At 34.5% G+C, this 25,735-nt stretch overlaps 1 protein-coding gene across 11 annotated transcripts in view; it reads right to left on the bottom strand.

The window, feature by feature from the left end:
- PMCA (plasma membrane calcium-transporting ATPase 3) overlaps window positions 1-25,735 on the bottom strand; it is a 218,925-nt gene that overhangs the window by 83,559 nt on the left and 109,631 nt on the right. For all 11 annotated transcript variants that reach the window (XM_073089662.1, XM_073089669.1, XM_073089668.1 and 8 more), the window contains 2 exons: window positions 21,754-21,821; window positions 111-318 (listed from right to left, as the gene is read on the bottom strand). In XM_073089662.1, coding sequence (XP_072945763.1) covers window positions 111-267 — 157 coding nt within the window. In that variant the 5' untranslated portion in view covers window positions 268-318; window positions 21,754-21,821. The remainder of the gene's footprint in view (window positions 1-110; window positions 319-21,753; window positions 21,822-25,735) is intronic.

Genomic DNA, 25,735 nt, shown 5'->3' with positions numbered 1-25,735 from the left:
AGTACTAGCAACTTCTTTTTAACCTTACAAATGACATGACCTGACAAAATCTTATCGGTAACTCCTCAAATATGTGGTGGTCGAGTAAGCAAGTCATCAAAGGTACATACCATCTGTGGGCGATGTGTATAACTTCTTGCACAACTCCTGCGGCCCGCCGAGCGCGTTGATCTTGGCCAGCCCTTCGGCGCCGCGAGTTTCCATGAGCTCGCGGAGCTGCCGAAGGGAGACGCCATACTGCGCCGGCCGCCCCTCCACCGTAGCCATGGTGCCGGGCTCGCGGCCGCCGCCCGCACCACGCCCGACCGCCCTCTAGCTCTGCAACAAGGAAAGAAATAATTAGCTTAAGCTTAGATACAAACTAAATAAGATAAAATTTAGATCTCTACCAAAACCCATGGTCCTCCTAACGGCATTGGATCAGAGTGGTAGAATATGGTATAGACATCCAGCTATGGGGTAAAGCATAGGCCCAGAAGTGGGATAAGACACATATTATACATAAACGATAAAAAGTGGGTAAGATAATATGAAATAATTGATAACAAGGTATATAATATACACTTCAGCAAAAAAATTATACTGGTAAGTAAAGCATACTGGTTGTATTGGTGATTATAAATTTCATTCAGACTCTAGCGGTCTTTCTAGATATGATATTGTAAATAATATATATCAATAGAGCTATGTCCCGTCATCCACATAAAAGATACCAGTAAAATATTTTCTTATGATAAGAATAAGTTCACCGTGGTCGGAACTGGCATACCATTTCTATATTAAGTTTAGAAAACTTATTACAATGTGAAACCAAAAACAATCTAAATACATCTTGTTCATAAGATAACAGTATCTGAGCCGAAAACGCTATATTCGTCGCAATTCGATCAGTACACTTAAACGAACATGCTCCCCATTTGGAGATAGATGATCATTAATCCATAAACAATCTTAGTTTCCTGGTTTATTACGATCGATATGATGATAAACAAGATATTTCGGGCGCCATAAAACTTCCCGTCGACTGCACTTTACTGTTCGGCGTTGCATAATTAAACAGGCAGGAAAGCAGTGACATCTACAAAGCAATCAGAAAATCCTACGTAACATTAAAAATACTGAGAGAGAGAAAATTTTCCAACAAAGTAAATGTCGCGACTTTTAAAAAGGCAAGAGGAATACATGCGATAAAAATAACATTTGACATACGAGTGAAAAAATTCCGTGATTCTTGCTTTTCAAATAATACATGAATGTAAGTAAGAATGTTTTAAGATCGTAAGTATGTAATATTTAAGATCGTAAAAGTAAAACCAAAGATCAATTGATCAATGAAAGTAGACACTCCAAATCAACCCCCGTTTATATCACCCTCTGTCGTTATAGACACTTAAATCTTTATTTAACAGTGTTTTATTTCATGGATAACAAAGACATTACTTCAGTCCAATTACAAGGGGGCCGTAAATCTTTAAAAGAGACCGGCCTCGTAGATTAACGCGGAGAACTGCCATTCAATGTTTTAAATAAATGTAGTTGTTAAATTTTTTCAATTATAAAAATTGCAATAAATGGACAGATTATAAAAACATTTGATTTATATAATGTCTCATTGTGTACTCTAAAGATTTCAGAAGACCATGTTCATTGTAGTAAACTATATCTGGATATAAAAGTAATTTTCAAAAGCCAAAACATATATTAAGAAGAAATCAGTGGAGGGAAGTCAATAATAACATATATTTTCAAATAACGGCAGCATTACTTTTTATGTGAGCTAAATATATCAATTTAATGAAAATAACAAAGAAAGCACCAGCGGGAAAGGTGCTTGGGAATGAATTGAAAAGGAAATTGCTTTGAAACCTTATGTTGATAAGAAAACGGGGCTATACAAGCTTTCAGTTTGAGCTCGTAACGGAAGCGTAGATTATTTATCAGATTAGCGAATACAAGAGAATATTATTAAAAATACATACACATATAAAAGTACTAAATACAAAAAGAAACGTAAAAATAAAACAATAATATCTACAAATGTAAACAAAGAACATTGAATACCTAATTCAGATTGTCAAAATAATAAAATACTTCATAAAATTTTAATAGACAATGGTAACTGATAACTGTAGCAGACGACATAAATACAGTTATTGGGGTTCTCATCGGTAATCAGTGTATAAGGGTGGTGGGGTTCCCCTGTTAGGCAGTTACGGGTGTTTATGACCACATAAACTCCTAAAACGAGCCACTGCACTGTCATGCATAATTTAACAAGCTGTAGGAGCTTAATAAAACGTACGCTTTCATGAGTTCCTTCAAATTTTGTTTTGAATTGATAATCGTAACAATCCGACTGTAAATATGTAAATGGCATGTTCGAAAATTTACTGAAGAGTTTATATCAAATATACAGTAGGTAGTGTGAGAGACTTTGTTGTGCTTTTATGATGTGTTATGAATTTTCCATTAACGCACTGGTTTTGGCAGGCACAAGAATTTGTAGAATACGAAATACTTATTTAAATTGAATAGGTTTCAAAGTCAATGAACGTAATACGTAAATTTATTTTAAAGCAACACGAAAACATTTACATTCACAAAGTTTTGTATTTACAATAAAGACGATCAAATCAGCTGAAAACGTTGAAAATGGAATGAAAGAAACAATAATGAGGGACTTTTGTTGACAAAATAATTAACGAAAGGCGTTCAACACAATTAATGAACGAGCAAGTTGGAGCCGAGAGGAAGGGCGAAGTGGCTCATAAACCGAGCGCAAAATACACAAACGAAGGAAATGCGTAAACCCTTACTTTATGAAGAACGCACGAGCTTTTGGACGGAAATCGTACTTACTGTACACAGAAACACTTCGGTTATCCGGAAAAGGTACAAGTGGAAAACGAGAGTGGTTTTATTAACTTGGAATATGCTATTTTTGGAATCTAAATGGTTTTTATGGCATCTCAAGTTATGAAAGTGAACTATGTTTAATGATTTATATGAAATATATACGTTAAGTGATGAGGTTATAGGAACACATGCAAACATAATTTCTGTAATTATAATAAACCTTTTGGGGCTTTTCGGAAAAATGAATGATTTTTTACTATTCTTTTTTATTAAATACGCCAAAGAAGTATAAATTCTTATGCACACAAGAACTTATTATTATTAGACGTAAGTATTATTATAATATTATACAGTACAATTTCACAAACTCGCAAAAGTAAATCCACATTAATTTTTAAAAATACCACAATCAAGCTAAATTAAAGTAACCATTGTCTGTGCTAGCATAGAATATACATAATTATATTTGCATATTAAAGTAAATTACGTCTTAATCCAAATTAAGAGGGATTTAACGTTCACTTGAGTATTCAAAATATGCAAAGTGTAATTAGGTCACCGGCGCCATTCCTGGGAGATTACGGACGTTCGTTATACTGATGTTGCGTCCTCGGATCGTTTGTGGTTTTATGAAATTTTGCATTTAAGTTAACACTAGGACGAAGGACGGGTTAATTTGACCCAATTTTTGATTTAAAAAGACTACACTCACAGCCCTAAACTAGGATTCCCTGTGTCGTGGGTGCCATGGACACACAAAAAGACGAATACACAAACACCCAGAACCAGAACAGAAATCTAAATTTATCACTCAAATATCTGTCTGGCCGGGGATCGAAGGACTCTGCGCGTACGACCGGATTGATGAAAGCTCTGCCACGCAGGTCGTCGATAGTTCGCATCCATGCGGTTATTATTGTAGAGGTGGTAGAAGCACCACCGCACATAGTTGCCTTTTCAGGGCTGCTGTGTTCAGCTTTCAAGGGCTTGTCCATGGGAGGCAGACTCGCCATCAGATGGACCAATTCGGTCAGAGACATTATATTTTATTTTTAACAAGTCGATAAGGAACCGTTGCTCTATGGGAAAGGCATAATTACTGATGGAAAGTAATGTAAATGTAATGGAATTTATAATAGAACAGACCGATCAAGAGCCCAAAATTGGCGAATTTATCTCAATTAAAATTTCCGATCACAAAGAAAATTGTGACGAACAGAATAAGGCACCTGTTACCATAAAAGAGATGGGAGTAGAGATAAAATATCGCTGCTTTGCAAAGAATGATGGCACAACTTAAAATTATTTTTTCTGTTAAAGATACAATTTAATCACAAATATTTCCTATTTTAATGTGTCCTAACAGTACTGTGGTTATATACATAACTACTTGATGGTAGAACCCTTTCTGGTTCGACTCCGGCGGCACCACCGCCACACCTATTTCTGCCTAATAACAGCAGTGTTAGGCGCTGCTGTGTTCCGGTTTGAAGAGTGTGGTAAGGGAGACAGACTTTTCCGAGGCGTTCCAGCTTAGTCCTCAGGGGTAGCGGCGCACCTGTGGCCGACCTCAGGTAGGAATATCTAATCCTATCTGGGGTTGATTACAGATGTCCATAGGCGGCAGTAGCCACTTACCATCAGGTGGACTGCATGCTCGTCTTCTACTCTTATATTATATATAAAAATAACACTTATAATTGTATTTATCATTATTTTAATTCTAATTTAAATAAAAGATTTCGAATCTATAACATTGTTTAATTTTAAACTGGCTCTCCTGGAAAATTACCTTTTTTACTTGTGCAATTATTCTTGCAAAGTAGCTATATGTTAATGAAATGACCGAATAACTTACATGACGAATGTAAACCTACGACGAAAGGAATCGGTAGATTTATTTAGTTACTATACGTTATTGTTAAATCTTAAGAAGAAGCAAAGCTTCTGCGCCCGAAACAACTGTTCATTATCCTTATTTGAGTTTGAACTTCTATGGACTGCATTTGCCAAATTGCAAACTTTTCCACTGCTTTGGTTAATCTACAAACATATTTTTGAAATCAATTGCTTCGAATGTGATATTTCAATTTATCACTAAATTTGGGTGTGAACATTTATAGCTTATCGTTTACTCTTTAGCGGTGGAACTGGAAGTTCCCGTTCAAGTGAAAACTGCTAAAGGTCAGGTGGCAATTGACATCATTTAAAAGCTTCCATTTATTTTTAATAAAGAAAGTAAAGGTACTGGAGGGTACTATAACAACCTGTTAAGGGCACCATCCGGTCTTTGTAGATCCTTTTAAATTTAAAGGTTCCAAACTGATTGGAGATTGTTTCCATGTATCTACACTTTTCACTGTTTAGGCCGATTTTTGTAATGTTCTGTCATGTAAGATAAAAGAAATAAACTTTGGAGTTGTTCTACAGATCCTTAAAGTTTAATTTTGACTTTTAGTCTGTGGGTTTGACAGCTTTTGATAGTGGATAAAATGCCAAGATGTTTTTGCTTATTTCCGTATTTTCAAGATTCGGTTCTTTTTTAATGTTTTAGTAAAGTATGATTATTTTAATAGGAGTGATTTCATTAAAAAGCTTTTTAGAAACAACTTTATTATGTTTGCACATTTCAATTCAGCAACTCATACGACATACTCGTATACTCAAACTAATTAATTCAATACAAAACGTAATTGGGTTTCAAAATTAAAAAGTTATTACGACAGAGACAAGGATAGTGTACGACAGAGATCGAAAGCTTCACAAGGTGTGCAAGTAGTCAGTGTGACGTCACGTGAGCTTTAGCAAAACTCGCTAAGTAGGTCAATCATCAAGTTGGCGCAAACTTGGCGCAAACAACCTTGATTGAAGGGCCCCAATCGTTTGCTCTGAGAATACAATAAGAGTACAGAGTAATTACTGATTGACTCCCTTATTAAGATTAATACATTAGTATAATTAATTGTTTCATTAATACGACTTAGTGAGGTCTGCATATCTGATAACACGTTTCTAATTCATTGCACATTATGTATTAATGTTTTAATCTTGATGGCGCTTGAGAGCTACATGCAATACCTGCTATATAATTAGACAATCCGAGTTATCCAGGTTAAATCATTTTGAATAACAATAACTTTATATTTATATCTTCTTACCTATTTGCAATTCTTTTTGGGACATCCCTTTGTAAATCTTATAGGCAATCCATGAGGCCTAAGGACTAATATTTGCAACGCCTCGGATAAGTATGTCTTCCTAACCACACCCTTCAAACTAGAACACAGCAGAGCTTAACACTGCTGTTGTAAGGTAGAAATAGGTGTGGCGGTGGTGCCCGGGGTGAATCACGAAGGGTTCGTCATGCGTTACATACGTATCTAATAGATATACTATAATTGACTTCATTTTACATTACGTCTTTACGAATATCGTTATTTCCATCCTATATTACAAAACCTAAACATAACACCAAAACATTTGGACGCATAAAAAGTGTTGTGTATTCATTTTAAATAAACGTAAATGCAACCGGAGCCGCAAGTCTACTCGTAGAAACACTTACTTAAACAAACAGTCACAGATAACGTGGGAGCCGTAAGAGAATATCCAACTAACATACGACTATGAAATAAACAAAAAAACTCAAGGTTCCACACTTAGAATATAGAAAATGTGCAGACGACGCGCTCGTAAATAAATGTGTATGGATGTCACGTATTAAATAATGTACCACGTCAATCTTGTGGCTATGTCGAGATATTAGTGATATATATTTAACATTCGCATTACAGACAAAAAACTTCAAGGTTGTAGCAGAAAATATGTTGACGTATATTTCAGTCAATGAGCAATTTATATCCGATTAGTCGTCCATGTGCGTGCGGCCTAAACATTTTATAGATAGCTATCAAATCGACTAGAAATACTTTGCATCAAGCAATCGTCCACTGAACTCGGAAAATATAACTATTTTTGTCTGAAACAAAATTCGGCTCACAGTATCCCATTTATTATTAGACTCGCCTTCCACGTAAAATAAATCTCTCGATGTTTGATCGCTTTTATCGGTATTATTTATAATACAAAGTATTATTTATCGTAAACCACTTAGATTACGTAAAAAGGAACTTGTATTAAGGTGTTCTTATAATACAGGTACAAAAGGTACCTGAATCATTTAACGTAGCTGAAGAAAAACTGAGTAAAATATATTGTAATGGAACGTGATATTGCGAACTACGAAGCATAATGAAATAATGGAGATAAAAATGTTATTTTAATGCAATAAATTAATAAAGCAATTAAGCTTATTAAGTTTTATAAAACAGCGAAAAGTGTTTGGGAAAATTCCTTGCTTAGTAAAAGTGTAGGTATATTGTGGCGTGGTCGGTCTCAACCTTGATTGATAAATTCAAAAGAATATTGCACGATATAACTTTTTTAACGTTTTTTTTTATTTAATTTATATCTATACGGAGTCATAACTTTAAAAACGTGTATGAATTTATTTAAACAATATCACGAAAATATAGATAGCAGGGAGTGACACAGTAATTAATTCATTTAAAAATATAGAAGGATTCTAGGAAATAACCGAATAGATAATGAACCCTATATATATGCTGTTTCGCGCGCGGACGTCCATATTTCATAGAAAGCATCGTGATATACGCGAACAAATCTCACAAATTACATCAGTACCTTCTACGTTCATAGCCGTTTCTACTTAGGCATATCACAGGCCCGTCAACAGTTGTGATTAACGCTTGTACCGCGTGCGAGGTGGTCGGCCGCGCCTCGCTCTGTGCCCCTGGTAGACTAACATAAGACTTTACTGTGCGGCTTCGATGTTGCGGCTCTGGAGTCTCTGCGATTTTGTCCAGATTTACTTGAAAGACGTGAAAAACATCCCACAAAAAGTAGATGATATGATCTGATCATTTACTGACATAATCATTTTCTTGTCTGTAGGATGTTAAGAAGAGTAAAAGTATCAGAATTGATCAATGCACTGTGTTTTAAAATTCCTATTCGATCTAATCCCTTGTAGACGTTTATGAATTTCAAGAGAAAAAATCAAATGTTATCATTCGGGAGTCACATCATAATAATTATACTATAGATGACTGCAGAATACTAGTATCTACTGGAGGCTTCGATCAACAAACATGATCGAAGGCTGAAGGAAATAGACGAAGGCAATAAGAAAAATATCGCGAACACGATAATAGGAGTTTTAGTGTTGCTACTGTTAAAATAAGAACACTAGAAACTTCTAAATACAGCACAACAACTGTTACGTTTAAATAGAAATGTCTACAACATTTACAATTTACATATAATTTCTGAGCCGTGTAAGTCGCAGGCCGCAGTCGCACGCCGCAACCTCCAACTGCTTTTGATACCTACAAGTCAAGGCTGACCGAATTACTAAGTGTTTCTAGGCGTGACAATTTAGTATTAGTAAATGACTAGATTGCTATTTGGGCAGAGCTACTTATTTCGATTAAGGTTTTGTCCAGCAATAAAATAGTTACAAGTGGTTTATGAATTAGGCATTACATCAGGTAGGTCGTACTTTATGCTAATATCATACCAGCGACAGAACCCGTATTCGATTATATTTGGAATTTAAATTCTTATGGCGTAACTATTGGGTGTCAGAATTGTTTAGCCAAAACTATCTTAAAGCTTCGTATATTTCATTTCATTTCAAGACTATTTAAAACACCGCTGTCATAAATCAGCACAGTCCAATTTAATAACTGAATCGAAGCAAGTATTTACCAAAACTAGAAGATAGATCAAGAATTCGTTACAATAAATTCTGCAACAACATAATTTCCAATGACTAAATCAGTATTTCAAGTTGAAATGTTCATTTTGAAGACTATCTTAGTTTTAAAATTAATCCTTTTACAGCAGTTGAATGATTTTTTTACAAAAAAATTGGCAATGAAACTGTTGGCACTGATTGGTATTTCGAGAGAAATATTCGTAAAGACCTTAAAACAATTTCGAACTCACTAGAATGGTCACATTCTCGCAAAACACAAGTGTCTCAAATCGTTGCTCCGAATTTGGGGCAAATATTTACCGTGAGCGCCACCTAAATTGGTAAACTTTGTTGTAATAAATTTGGAAATGTCGGAACTAAATTCACAACGACTACTCGAATTCACTCCGCAACAATGAAGTAAAATATGCACCAAATGCTGCAAGCGAGAGAGATCTCAATCGTTCGAATGGTCTATTCGTTAATTAAATAATAACGTTATCGATACTGTCAGTGGCGATTGATAAATTGACGATTGCAGAGCAGAAAAAGACATACTGGCACAATTTAATATAACCATGTCCATGGTTGAAGAAGCAACTTGTAGTTTAATAACAAAAAAAATAAATACTAAAGAAAGTTTTGGAATACAAAATAATTTGTCCAAGCTAAGTTGAAATGACATCTTGCAATAGTCAGCAACACACAAGTGTCTCCAATTGCAATTCTGAACTGGTGCAAATATTTGCCAAAACTTACTGTTAAATTAGGAAACTTTCCAGCAATACACTTCCAGTGTCGAACTAAATTTACGGAAACTAAAGTGCACACGGTGTGAGGGGACTCAAACACATTTCGGTTAGACGACACTAACAGAAAAGAAGTGTTTTTAACAGAAATATTAGTTTTCGGCAGCAGTACTCGCTTCATGTTAGGACACCTATTTCTAATAACAGCAGTCTTAAGCGCTACTGTTTTGGTATGAATGGTAAGATAGATAAACTTATCAAAGTCGTTACAACTCAGTTCTCAAGGGTAGCAACGCATCGTGGATGGCTTCAGGTAGGATGTAATCTTATCTGAGGTTCATTACAGATACCCATGGGCGGCAGTAGCATGGCTGCATTTACAAATTAGGTGGATAGCATGTATGCTCGTATTTGCTACTAATATGTTATAAAAAGCACACAACATATTTAATATTATTTATAAACGGAGATTTTACTTCAAGACGATGTTGAAACATCTTGAGAACAGTCAACGTCCTCTACTTTGCGTCAGTGGATTGCACATCTAAATTGGAGAAAATGTTTGCTGAAACTTACAGCTAAATTGGTAAACTTTCTTGCAATAAACTTGGGAGTGTCGAACTGAATATGTACTAAGTACACATGTTGGTTGTAGAGTGCCTATTTCGTCTTAAGGCAGTTCACTAATGGGAGTCTGCGAGAAAAGTATTTGTAGTACACTTCTCTATAAAGTTTAAACGCTGTTGTGCCTAGTAGGCACATAGTATGTTCCTATGCTCAACTTGAGTTAGGTTACTTATTATATTTATAGAAACGGTTACTTACGAGTATCTATTGTTATTATCTGTTATCATTATTATAACATTAATAATAATTTATGTTACATGAATTCCTTTTAATTAATTAACATAACGATGCAAATAACTTGGCGTAATCTAAGTCTTATCAATAAATCAACTAACCAAATTCGAAATACTTAGGTTAAACTAAGGTCACAAACAATAAAACTTACTGACGCTCGTTATACTAATCTTGTTAAAACTTGGAATCGAGGGTGTGAATTGCAAGTTGCAGAATCGACAAAGATCGTAAACGTCACACCCGGGACCTGACACTTAACAGGAAGATAGTGGGAGGCATTGGGAGGAACACCCTCTGCAGCCTCCTGTCCCCCACCCACTAACCACTTAAGCCGATGCGGCGCTGCGACAATACTAAGAAAAAATCGGTCAAGTACAATTGATAGTCGCGGATCGAAGAACCTGTATTGTGACATAAACTTGAGCTGGTAAGATCCTACGAAGTTATCTGCTGTTATTAGTTCTACGAGGCGGAATGTGTTGATGTTCCCGAGCCTACTTCAGACGGAACGGATGTAGTTAAAAAGTTTTATTTAATGATCCCACTTCACGACTATTCGGTAGTTTTTAACTATAAGGTTTCAAACTTTAAATAAACTTTTTTTATAATCGGTTGTGTAAGATGAAAAGTTTTAAAAATAAAAAGTCATTTTACGGCGAAGGCATTTTAGTGAGGAGGTTAGATTTTTTTTTTGAAAGTATTTAAAGACGTAGAAAATTTTCAAAAGACGTCCGACAATCTGATAAACAAGCATTAAGGGAGATGATAATCTAATAATGTACTAGTGACTGCCCCAGGGGTCAATTTTGGTGAATGTCAATTAGAGGCAATAAGCTATAGCGTGCCACCAGATTAGAACGATTAGGCCACCATGTGTTTAATATTAACTACACAAGATACTGTTACAGCGTATGCTTATTACAGATGGATAGGGTTACAAGCAAGTATACCAAGTTGTTAGGATGTTGAGAAATATATATGTAGAAACAGGGATCAAGATGTAATTGTTAAATTGAATATAATAATCTTACAACGATATAATATCTTATAACTCCCATAACGATAAAATAGGTATTAATAGGATTTTACTCTTACGATAGGACAAGATGAGAATTAAGATTTGGAAAAGGAAACCTTAAGAACGACATTGGATATTGAGATTTTAAATGCCAAAATTATAACGTTATTGTACTTAACATTCGTTTAAATAATCTACAACACATACAATTCTATTAACCACGTATACAAATAAAACCCGTTTTTGAAATAACTTAATAATTAAAAAAAACAAAATGAATGTAAATAATTAATTTGGAACACAAGTTAATCCTGTTTTAATACACAGACTCAGTTTACTAAAATACTCCTCACTCGAAAAGCTACTCAATGATTTAAAAACGTAACTTGCAAAAAAATTTGCAAAATAATTTTGTCACATGCAGAAGAAATATACGGAGTTTTGAAAGTATCTGATCCCCCTTCACCTGATATTCTAACTACACAATGTTGCTTACATAAAGAAGGAAACGGGGAAATAATACAGATACGTTTGAAAAAGATAAAATATTCAGTTTCCAGAATTTCCACAAAAACTTAATTTAAACCCTAAAAGCTGCGTATAGGACACAGATAAATACAGCATTACTTAAGTTAATAAATAAACAAATTTAAATAAGGGAAATAAGATGTAACATTACAAATAATAGCAAATTCGCGTCTTTATTAAAATTGAATGAACTTTTTATTCAAACCGAAGTGCTCATGAAACTACGAAATCTTCTAAGAATAGAAAATATAACAAAGGCAGAGAAAATGGCAAATGAACAAAGAAATACAGCGGATCTAAGAAACGGTGAAGCGAAAGATTAAAGAAAAAATTGTTTTAGTATGACATCCATTGAAATTCACATTCAAGAAAATGAAGGAAATAAAGGGATTAGAATAGGAACGGGCGATATTGAAGGCACGTATTCATAGTATGTTTTTCGCTTGCCAAGTTAGCGTACGCAATTTTAAAATTCAGGCTGTGACTCGCTACATAAGTGTGGATGTGTTGAATGTATACGTGAATCACGTCACAGAGGATTTTTTGAAGGTATTGCGAAAGCGTGCATAAGTTGTGCAAGAAGCCTGTGAGCCGAAATCACTTGTGCAAGGAATACTCATTGTAAAAAGCCGACGATTTTCATAATATGTGACTGTAATTTATCATTTCTTTATGATTAAATAAATAATACGTGAACCGATAGCGGCAACGCCTCCCAAATAGTTTTTTTTTATTTGTATTAATATAGTCATAAACAAATAGTATAAATAGTGATTTGGTTGTTAGATGAATAACATATAGTTTGTATTTTAAAATTGGGTCACCGCAAGAACATAGATTAGAACATAGATCCTACATTTTAAGATATCAGTTGTTTTTTGCAATACATTACAAACTTACCAAATTAGTTAAAGTTCCAATTATTGATAGGCTTAAATAATAGCAAATTGATACGGTATAATTAGAATAATATGCAGTCAATGACGTAACTACAATTCGTCAATCTATTCGATTCGACGTCCTCCATAAACTAGGCGTATTATCGCATTTGCCGAGCCAGGCATGGCTTCATCGAGCTACAAGATAAACTTCAATTACGCAACTATAACAATGTGAAGCTGAAGTTTCCGTCGAAGGATGGCTACTTGTAGGTAACGAAACCTAGTTAAATAGACGAGATAAGTAGAAAACGTAGCGTTAAACCGAAACTAATCAAGGAGTCGACCACTAGGGTAGGAGAAATTGAAGGGAGGTCGATCGTGTATTCAGTACACGGCCCTAGCAACCCGGGCGGTATCACCGCTAATCAGACTATATCGTGACATGCGGCTCGAATGTACCGACGTACCAGGCGAGCAGAGGTAAATAGCTCCGATGTTAGATACACCGACGAGACCGGTGCTGGTCGGTTTCGGATTATAGGATCGGAGCGCTTAATTACATTACACGTTTACATTGACAAAACTATTCCATTAACATTTCGTCTGTCGTAGTAAGTAGTAATACAAAAACAGAGTAGGTAATGTAATTAGATTGTGTACACTGGTTTTCTATTTGGTACTAGAGAATTATAAACTATCGCCGGTTTGAAATATATTTGGTATTGTTATTTGTGGCGGATTTTTTTTATAATTGCTTAATGTCTGGTAACAAAACCGTTGTACCCCAATTTCAAGTTCGTGTTATTTTCATGCAAAACTTTTTAACATTTATCACAAAGTCTTTAAGACACATTTACCAAGACCCTGTAATATATCAATAAAAACTGTTCGGATCTTATTAGTGTTCAACGCACGTGTTGGTAACTTCTTGACGCGACTTTCTATGTAAGGCCACCGCCATTACCAATTAGGGATTTATGATTAATGTATAGAAGTTGGAGCGGACGTTTTGCTAAAGACACCAGATATGGACTGACAGTATGACAAAGAATCGCCAAATTATACAAAATGAAGTCGAGGACACGAAAAAGAATTCGTTGAATTTGTGGGAAAATATTGAATCGTAACATAAGTTCCAGAAGATTTATATGAATGTATTTATTACTCATGGAATTGATATATAACATTTATTGGAACTTACAGTGTGTAAATAAAACTGGCGTTTGCTATTACCTTTTCAATTCAAGTAGCACTAAAGTTATCAACAATGATGAAAACAACTTTGAAGATACTTAATTAGATACAATTCTGACAAAAAGAGGATCTTCTTTGCCGGAACATCTGAAAATAAACGCTAATAAAACGAAGCAGTCAATTTGAGAACACTTGCTTTCGAAAGATTGCTGGGTTCATTAAAAGTTGAACCATCGATGGCTCATTTTTGTTTACGTAACCGCGTTGGGTAATGAGAAAAAGTTTAATCCGAGGAGTTTAAAAGATCGTTTAATTAATTTGCGTTTTGAATAAAAACGCTTCCTTTCCTAATTATATTTGAGGGATAATTTACTTTAAGTGGGATATTCTGGGATTCTGCGGACGCAAACAAGCCCAAAAATGTTATTTATTCCCACATTGATGATATCTCGCTCGGAAAAAGGCTGTTTCAGTTTAATGGACGAATTAAACGCCTATTAAAATTTTCCAAATACATTTACAAGTGGAGGATCATTTATTTACGCGAATGATTTATTTTCGTAACCACTGCGTAATGAAGAGCACTGCTTGAAATAATATTTTTACTGCAAACTGCTGTTTGTAAATTTAATTACAAACAAAATACATAATTTTTTGAGCATAATGATATAAACGTTTACTTTAAGTCTCGTATCATACTTTAGTATGTACCAACTATTAATGTGTTATTACTGATTATTTAATTGTTGGCTTTTACGTTTGCGTTAGAAGTCTCGAATTTTAGCAATATGTATATTTAACTCTCAATTAAGTTATTAAGATAATATGCTGATAATCATTATAATATAATAATGATTAGTAAGCTCGTGATAAAAGAAGCAGCCTTTTATAAACTGTTATTGAATAGAACAAATATTATAAAAACCCAACCTTTCTTTTCTATTGCCACATTATAATTCTGCCTCATTAATACTTTGATAATATCCGATTAAAAAATACTGAACAAAGACAGTCTGACCTTATTCTTAATAAACATTACTTCTTTGTATAATGAACCAAGGCCTTATATTAAAGAACATGAAGCAATGTAGAGAAAGCATAGATCTTTATTTATTGTACTAGTAGTCGTCTGCGACGCTACTTGCATTGACATTACATCCTTCAAAATTTTGAGAGCAAAAAATCTATAACAACTTGGTAATGAAATAGTAATGAGTTGATCTAATTTTGAATTTGACTGCCTTCTATATAATTCTGTCTCTATACTATTAGCGAGTACAAAAAATGATTCTGAACGGAACGCTGCATACGTCAAATTTTACCTTCCAAACTGGGTATGTCACGAAACTTGCTATTTGATACACTTTCCAACAAAATGTACAAAAGCAGCACGATGTCACAGAACGGACTATAATACAACCAACTTTGGCTTCCTTTGTTAAGTTCCAAGTTTCCATTGTGTGCGTACATAATATAAGAAACTTGGTAATGAGATTACAGTAATATACAACAGGAATACAGAACGTTTACGGAACTTACTTCGTAAACAATATATTTAAGATACCGGAATTTTTTAAGAGAAATGTAACAAAGTTGGAAGTAAAATAAAATTTATAGATGTTCTTCAAGGTGAAACTTTATCACTTAATCTAAGTCAATCCAATAAAGCTAAGTTCTATATTCTAGAAAAAATATGTGGTTCGTCACAATGGAACTCCATTGTAAGACGGACGGAAGTCTAAAATTATAGTTTTTGTCAATCTCACAGTTCATGAAGTACTTTAAAATTAATATTGTAAAGATGGTCACAACGGAAAATTTAACGTAAAAGATACCATCGTCAACAAAAACCCTAAAAAAAGCGGACAAGAAATAAATAGAGGTAAGCGTAAACACGTAAGAAATAACGAGAATAGAGAAAAAGGAACAAATCAAACATTCAAGTCGGACGGTACATGAGCAAATGGATGAAACTTGATTCTGCCCTGAACGTTGCGTAATACTTTGGTGCGGTCATAGTTTGCGGTCCGAATATATTACCGAACTCGCTAGTACAAGGGCATTAAGTATTCAAAACACTGGTACGCACAGAACGGATCGCCGTGCCAAAAAACATATCGATCATTGCGATGGAAAACAAACTGCTTGGGTGAAAAGACTGGGTTGTATTTCGGAGAATGATATTGAAACTGATTACACTAATGCAATCATGTACTTACGATTCTTAGAATCCAATAAGCATATAAATATAATAATGATGATAATGGTATTACAAGTATTAGGTACAATTTTCGAAAGAGAACTGAAGCGAGGAGCTACGTTATGAGATGAAAAATCTTTAAATTTATGTTAAAGAAGTAGCTAAAGGTGGTCGAGGTGAACTATTATAATAAATAATTATTCCATAGACATCAAAGTCAGTGTTTAATAGAACGAGAACCGTGCTTGACGTAACAGTTGCGTTGTTACCGGAGACAGTTTCTAATACAGCTTTTAATAATGTTTCTTAAAACGAGAAAATATAGGTATCGAAATCGTTGACTACGGCTATAAATTAAATTGGCTATTTCAGAACCGATGCTACCACCGGAACAATCCAGCGATCCAATACGAAACGGGAGCAGGGCCGCTTCCGCAAAATGACGGAAATAACGTTCATTTTACATCAAAATGCAGTAACAGTGGTTGGTGTAAAATTTTACGCGGTTAATTTTCGACGATACGATAACTGATCGCGGTTAGGCGATAGATTTATGAACGCCAGTGAAATATCATGAATTAACGAATTGTTTACCCAGCTGAAATAATACACATTAAATGATCATTTTCCACATATAATTTCGTTCAATTGTGACTGCATGTTTTTTTATGGCATCATCAGCTCATAGCAGAAGCCTTGAGTGTCTAAAGATATGAATGGATGGCTGGATGGATAATGGAGCTTGCAGTCCATCTAATGGGTAAGTGGTCACTGCCGCCCATGGATATCTATGACCAACACTATATATAGAAAAAAAAAAACAGGTTCTAACTGAAGTCGATCATACACTATACAACGTTACCACTTTAAAGATTAAAATGGTCACTCTATATATAGAGCCTGTTATAGAGATATCTTGAGAGTAGTGTTTGGAGTAGTTCATAAATATTTACGAAGCAAGATATTTTTGAACAAAAACAGAATGGCCTAATTTAATCTCAGCGTCAACTTCAAAACTGACAGTCCGTAAATTCAGTGTTCAATCCATTATCGGGAAACTCGTCAAAGTTGTGTGAAATCGGTGTTAAGTGAATCATAGCAACGTGAACCGATTACAAAAGTACTCGTTTCAAGCACCATTACGGTGACCAGTTGGCGATTGGGAGCGAGTTTTAATTTAACGATTTGGAGGTGAATGTAGCTAGTCAAAGGAATATTTGTGGGGATTTCTGGAATATGCCGATATCAGATTGTACAGATTGCAGAACTTAAATACTTTCGTTAATATTGGAAAATGGAGTTTGGAAAAAATGCGTTCACCATTTAGATGAATGTTTCAACTAAAATTTCACGTATATGATATCTGAATATTTTCCACAACCAAAATCAACAATCAAAGTTACTATAATTTACATTGAGATTTTAGTAACATCACATATTATAAGCCAAACCTTGAAATGATACAGATAACAATACTTTCAATGTATACCTTCTGAGGTACATGAAATATCATTCTTCATATATTTGATTTGTCTACTGATACGAATTCTTCTCTGACAAGTGGATTAATAACGATTTGGTACAGAAGCGTCTGACATTGACTTCCAAACATTATTTCTCCTATTAAATTTAAGAAATACTCAATTAATTGTTCTAAATAGATTTTCACTATTTCAATGACTAATACTGTTTTAGAAAGTTGTGTTGAAATCATAGTGGTTAGAAATTTAAATTGATTCAACTCCGTCAGCTAACTCATATTTCATTAATGTTTATAAAATATAATGACGTATATATCTCATTATAAATCAGATTAGTTTCAGCGGTAAAGTTCTTATATTCAGTCGTATGAACATATGTTATTTTTAGCGATCTCAACGTCTTTACTAGTTTGACAAATGCCCTCATTACAATTCAGTACAGCAGTGACTGAAGGGATCAGGACCTTATCTGCATATTCAAAGCACACCTCAGGTATATACTACCTTTTTAACAAATCTGCTTAACTTTCAGGTTCCTTCGGGTGTGATACGCAGTTTGCGCTAAGTAATATTTGCATGAAGTTTGTTTTGAATGGTTTATTTTGTCGTAAGTATAAAGTGAAGCGACTATGACCACGTACAATTGTTAGATTTGTGTTATTTCAATTATTTCATATTGGTTAAATTTAAATCTGTTTGCCACGTTCCTATTCACGCGAAACACAATATTGTTGTAAATGTACCTGAAGTCAATTATAAAATGTTATTTGTATTTGCGTTTGGTGTGGCATTATAAATGGAAGCTCATTTGTCAGTAAGCTTATTCGATGTAGTTTAATCGATTGTCCAAACATTCAGTACAGTCAGAACCGATTAGATTATATTATTGCATTACGTCCTATTGGAATCGAGCACCCGTATGGTTAATGATTATGGTAATTTCTATTGTGGAGTTAACAAGTTCAGTAAATCGGTTCACATTTGCCTCGTTTTCAATATGATTGTTGCAGAATTTACAATTATCGCTACATTTTGAAATATTAATATAGTGTAAACTTTCGATAGCTGTGACAGAAATTTTACGACTCTTGAAGACTAAGTAAGAAACACATCACGTACTGAAGTCTAATATCTTAACAACTTCTTGGCGGACAGTATTGTACGTCTATAACGCTGACCTGGTAAAAACGTAACATAGAAAATTCCTTTAATAATTCCACATCGTAAGGTAAGCTTGGAAATATTTTCACAGCTAGATACTTTTTACCGTTACACCTTCACTGCTTTGCGATTCTGCTCGGGTCTATTCCGTCCGGTTTTAAGCAAGGGCGAACCCCGCGATACATCACGATTCACACGCAGCCGATATAAGGACATGAGATCATGTTTAGACTGTGTAAGTATGCTCTATTTTATTAAACCACCATAACAGCTTTATTCTATGAATTCAGTTGCGTGACATAAAATATTACTCTTATAAATTTTATGCTCATGAGAAATACTTTAATAGTGTAAGAAGAATACTACTAGTATTCAAGATATTTCCATATAATTTTTAACATTACCAATGACAAAAACTACTGCTTGAAAAACTAGTTTCTTTCAGTTTTTAATTTGAATACAAATCTCCTTATGCTAAAATTGGAACATCATTTAGGATGGATATATTATTGAATCACATAGCATGAACATAATATTTGGAATCAAAAAACGTTCGATAATCTTTATAAATCCGTCACTTCCTTGCTGGCCACTTAGAAAAATATCTCAAATCGCATTCTAATTCAGAGCGTTTATTTCAAACGTCATATTTAGAGAGAAAAGGAACCAGAATTGAAATTTCAAAATCGTATTTCGGTCCCGGCTTTCAACGTGATATGATTTATGACAGCGAACGAAATAGGAAACGCGTTTGAATCGAATCGATTATGGAATGACAATAACTGGTTATGTAAACGCTATGTTGGATGTACATAAAATAAATGAACTTATTTTATTTTCATGTGTAAACAGTCAATATCGAGGAGCTTAGAACTCTTGAGCGTACAGAAAATAACTTGGGAGTCCTCAACCAGCGCTCCTGGTTTCAGACATTTTATATTGGAAATAAAAAAAAGAAGAATTTATTTAGAACTTTTTGATCACGCTGTTATTATAATTTACAATGAATAAACAACGAAAACGTGTGAAAAGTTGACGACGACATACACGACGGGCATATTGCAAAATTAAACAGAAATTACAATTCACGAGGGACTTGTAATAAAAGAAAACAAAAGCAACGATATTAACAGCGCAAACATCGAAAAGTCAATAAGCGAATCAAATTGAACTGCTAAATACATGTCGATGAGCGGACATGTCGATTGACGGGCGATACGGATCGACGTGAGAAGTTTACTTGAAACGGATTAAGTTTTTAAATATAGAAAAATAAAAAAATAAAAAATGGCATATTGTTATTATTCAGGCAAAGACTAGGTCAATGATAATCTCTAAGACAAAGATGGTTTATATCTTAATGAAGTAACTTTATTGAGATAAAAAAAACGAAATTCATTTTAATACTGTTTGCAGATGTACATTTTTACTTAGGTCTTTAAAGATTTGGATGAGAACAGAAAAAAATCAGTTCGGAGATGAATTCGCGATTTTCCAACGTCATCTGTCAAACGGATCACCAATTTCTTTTCACCGGTAACAGATGCGTCAGATGGCAGATGGCTTTCGAACTTAATCGGCTTTTACAACGCACATAACAAATTGTAGATTTCTATAACGGGAAAAAGCTGCCGGTTGAATTATTTTAAAAAGGAAGCCGTAAATGGCCATGACATTACTTATATGGCGAGTAAGACAACTCTTTTGGCACACAATGGGATGTCGCTCCTTTGTCTTCCCACAAAAGTGCAATAAAAAGACTTTATAATATAATAACTCACGAGCATGTCCCGTTCTCTCATTCTGTCTGGCACCAGATCCGGAGCAGCTTCAGAACATCAAACTTGGCATCGGTGCACACCGCTGACAGATCATAGATTCTTGCAGTCAAAAATCTAGGTTGCGATTGTCAAGATCGGTTATACGCATCAAGGATTATTATTAATTCATATTCGTGGTACATACTTTCAAGGTAGAAAGAAACTTTTGAATGGATTACAGCGAATATTGTATTTTCAACAATTGAATTTCATCGAAACTGTTTTTATGAAGATCACCCAAAAACCAAGAGAATTTTGGATTTAACATTATAAATGAGAATTAATTCTCTTTATTTATCACTTTAAAACTGAATTAGTATCTTAAACTTTAAATGGTACTACGAGTATTGATTTCCAAGGACAGCGGATGGGAAAAACCTGCACACTGGGATTAAGAAGAACCTACAATATGTTTTAGAAACAGCACTAAAAATAACTTCACTGAAATAATCTATGAAGAAAACACAATTGCACCCAACATCTTGCAAGTCCTAGATGTAGGAAGAGTTGAAGATTAAGTTAAAACATTTCAGATCAAATTAACGAAAGCGACAATAGTAAAGTTTATTTTGGCTCCACACCGTCGTCCAGAAGTTGTGAAAGCAATTGTAGGGGTCAATGCGGGTCCCACTTCCAACTGGACAGCTTGCATAAAGATTCTTGTACGTTCGACAAGTTATTTTTATGCTTTGTTTTTATGCAAATTAACAATAGGAGAAAACTTGGACGAATATGAGAAAGAAACACTGCGGAAAATGAATGTAAATGTTTCTCCGAGGCAGTGGAAAATGTTAACTCAGCCCACGACAAAATTTTATTTGTCTACTTGGTTGAAGGCAAATAAAAGGACTGTTTTTTTGGTGTCAAAAATAAGTAAAAACATAAGCGAGCGGCTATGAAAGCTTATATTATGACTGCAGAGTCGAGAACACGTTGATACATGGGTAAATTTTAAGTAGTATTACTTTTGTATATAACTAAGAACTTTTATGTAAAACGGATATGTATTTGAGAGAGTTCAATAATAATATGGTCAATATTTTATTCATATTAGAAGATATTTAATATAATTATATTAAATATATGTGTGTTTTAAATATAATATGTGTCATAACGTAATGTGAATAGCAACACTAAGACAATTACATGGGGTAGCAGTCGTACTTTGAAGAAGTTTTCTTATTTCTATTATATTTAGTTTTTTTTAATAAAAAATGGTACATACCACGAGTGCGTGTCGCACCCGTCTTTCCGCCGCGGCGTATGGCTCCCTATTATGCTGCAGGTGGCGACCTGGAAAGAGGAAAAACGATATAAGATTTACTGCTATCAATTATCCATGCTTCTTCTTCAAGAAATACACTTTTGTTATCTTTTAAAAGCCCTTGCTACAGGTCTATCTGATCAGTAGTGGACTGATATCGGTTGATGACATTCTGTTTTAAAAGTATAGTGTACTTGGATGACAGCTTGGACAAGCCACATAGCGTTATAGTGTTATCCAAGCTGTAGATTCGCCGCCACACCCTTCAAAATACGAAAAAAGAGTATCGCTTAGCACTGTTCCCATTAGACAGAAATACGTGGTGGTAGAACCCTTTGTGGTTCGACTCCGGCGGCACCACCGCCAGACCTATTTCTACCTAATAACAGCAGTGTTAGGCGCTGCTGTGTCCGGTTTGAAGGGAGTTGAGAGAGACTTTTCCGAGGTGTTCCAGCTTAGTCCTCAGGGGTAGCGGCGCATCTGTGGCCGACCTCAGGTAGGAATATCTAATCCTATCTGGGGTTGATTACAGATGTCCATGGGCGGCAGTAGCCACTTACCATCAGGTGGAGTGCATGCTCGTCTGCTACTCCTATATTATAAAAAAAAAAAACGTGTAACGGTAATGCCTCCGCAGTTGTCAACAAAGGATTCTGCGGTGTATTACTATTATGCTACTACTTTCTACTGTGTTAATATTACTTTAGACCTTTTAACTTTCTTTGCATCCCACTTTCTTTGTCACCAAGAAAGTTGTAAGCGTTTCAATTCGATCATTGCAATCTGGACAATATTATATTCACTGGGTTACGTAGAACACCTTTCGAATAATCCTGATGGTATTACTCCGGTAGCGCGTGACGATTGAAATCGAGCACTACTTGATTAGAACAAGATCCCTTTGAATTGCAGCCAGTACGGACTACCGTTACCGTACCAGGGCTGGGCAACTAAATCCACGCGGGATAATGAATACAACAATAATCTATGCGGAGCCAGATTTTCTGTATAATATATTTATTTTAAAAATAAATTTATATATTTTGGTAATAAAAATATTTATCAATCGTCACTGGTTGAAAAAAAGCTAATTGAAAAGATTATAAAGTTATTTATTGGAATTTAAGATATGATACGTACAAGTACGTCAAAATAACATATGGCTATATGCGTAAAAAGGAAAATATAGTATAAATAAATTTAAGTTTGTTTCGATTTCGATTTTATATTTTTATCTTTCGTAATATATTATGTAATTTTTAGTTAGGATTGAAACCGTTCATTTCCAGCCCGCGGGCCGTAGTTTGTCTACCCCTGCACTATACATAGTACCGGGAAGTGTGTCGAATGTCCGTCCGTACTGCAAGCGAACGGTATTATAGGATTGTGTTTAGTCACTTTGGTCAGTCCATGTACTGTTTATATTGTTCGTCGTACCGTTAGATTAGATTCAGATAGTAGTTTTCATTTCGGGAAATTCGTTACGGATTACTAGCTTTTTATTAAATTTCTTGTTAGTACGCGAGTACTATTGCTACACTACTTCATCTTAACCAATATGTTGAAATTGTTTCGATGACAATTCAATATCATCATAGTTATTTTGTCCATAGTACTAAGCGCTTAAAATAAACTAGATAGCCATAGTGTTTAGGCTTGTTGGATTCATCTTGATAAATACCATTAGTTATAGTACCGAAGTATGGTCCTCGTCAAATTGTCTGCTAGCCTGCTCTGAAGTTGTTGCGAACAGGTATAGTCATATAATTTGCTATGGCGACGCGATTCATTTCTATATTCAGAACGGACTAGCAGTTTTACGCGAACTATACAAGAGTTAAAAAAATCTTATATATAAAAAAAAAACAAATCCAATTTGTCAAATCCATTTGTTTCACATTTCTTTAGAAATTTATCGATAATAACATTTAAATAACAATTTCTTTGTAAACCAACGAAACTAATGGAGAATTCCTACTTAAAAACGTACCAAAACCGATAAACTTTAATTAACCGTTGCCCGATCTATCGTGATCTAACCCACTGTAATTTTCATTATTCACTCACCCAAGCTCCCGATATAAATGATTAATTAATGTAAGAGGGGTTTCGACTTTAACTTTTAAACTTATTTAAGTGTGAAGTTATTGAATTGATTAAACATATTCGCCTTGCCGGATTTTAGTCCTAAAAGTTGCTGGGAAGATTGTGTTTTTGACATACTCTATAATGGTTACCTCTCTGTTGGATATGTGTATCTTAAAATGAGAAGACGTCATACTCCACTACGATGCCCAAATACTGGTTAACTTCATTACTTAATCGAATTAATACAAGTTATAAATGTTAATCAAATAAATTAGAGACAAAAACCAATATATGTAATTTATGGTACTTAGCGATTAAGGGTACTTCTGTCCTTTTGGCAATAATTAAAAAAATAAAAATATAATACCAGGAATATTTTAAAGATCACATTAGATTTACTAATATCTTTATTATCAGGTAAGCAAAAAATAACTGGACCCTTTAGTGATAAAACTGATATTCTAAACCTTAATCTTTTCACAAATTTAGTCCCAAAATTCTAAACGGGTCACCAATCACAATAGTTGCCAGTAATCAATACTGATCAACTTGAAAACGCCGTGAACTACCCAACATGTATCACCGTAAGAAGAACGAATGGTGAGGATCATTGCTACAATCCATGCAATAAATCTAACGAGAACTAGAACAACCTTAAAGTTTACCTGACGCAAACGTAAGGGAGATCATCTATTCGTATCCAATCCTATTTTCTTCATTTACCTTACCTCAAATATCTAGTACGCGCTCCCGATATTATCCGATTATTCGCAATAATTCCATATCCATAATCATATCCGAAACCGATATTATACGTTTAATAAATCTGTATATGGATATGGATCCAGATATCTACTCCCTAACATTCCTTTTTAATACACCTTAGACTTATGTGACTGTTGAACTAATTTGTCCTTATCAATAAAGAAAATATGGTGTTGCACGAAGTTTGTCTTCGTGTATTAGATCTGACGAGTCCAAATCATTACTATACTCTATAATTGAGTCAAAAATATATATATTCAAAGTCAAAATATTAAATTAACTGTTCACACACTTGCTTCCGTCACACCAAACTCAATTGGTTCACACAAGACTAACTTATCGCACTAACATAAAACAAACTAATCACAAATATTTGACCTTATTCTGTACACACGTATTGATTAAACGAAGTCAAATCGCTCTCATATAAGGGATGACGTCACATGGGTGATTCCGCTCTCGACCTGTAAATAAGTGGATTTGCGCCCTCGAACCCTCTCGTAGGCATTATCTTAACGGCTCAATATCTGCGTGCAAAGTAGGGATGGTGATTCGTTCCGAAAAATATCGATTCTTGAATCGATTCGAATCGAAGTGCAATAAATCGATTCACAAAAATATCGAGGCCCAAAGAATCGATTCTCCAAAAATAGAAGAGGTAAAGATAGCAAAAAAAGAAATCAGACACTGAAACACGTAACCGTCAGAAAAAAATGTCTAGAACGCATTCAACCTACTTCGAAAAAATCGACTATCGATTTTATAGGATGCAAGATCAATTAACTGAATCGAAACATTACTAGAGATAGATTAAAATACCTAATCGATGTTTTTGGCCCAAAAGATCGATTCTTCAATTAATCGATATCAGATCACCATCCCTAGTACAAAGCGGAAAGGAGAGGCCGCCAGTCCAAATAATCAATTAGGGTTGGCGTCTTGGGACCGAATCAACAAATATTTGCGTATCGGGTTTGGTCATGTTCATACCGACGACGTTTGTGCGTCAGACTTTCTATGTCAAGTTAAATAAATAAAAAAAATCATAAGGTTATGATCAAAAAGGTATTACGTATTACGCTATGATTGA

Source organism: Epargyreus clarus, unplaced genomic scaffold (genome assembly GCF_041222505.1).
Source record: "Epargyreus clarus isolate Ecla_fem2 unplaced genomic scaffold, WU_Ecla_fem_2.2 ptg000031l, whole genome shotgun sequence".
In the NCBI taxonomy this organism is placed as follows: Eukaryota; Metazoa; Arthropoda; class Insecta; order Lepidoptera; family Hesperiidae; genus Epargyreus; species Epargyreus clarus.
Note: the sequence above shows the minus strand (reverse complement) of the source record. Positions and strands in the feature narration are given on the sequence as shown.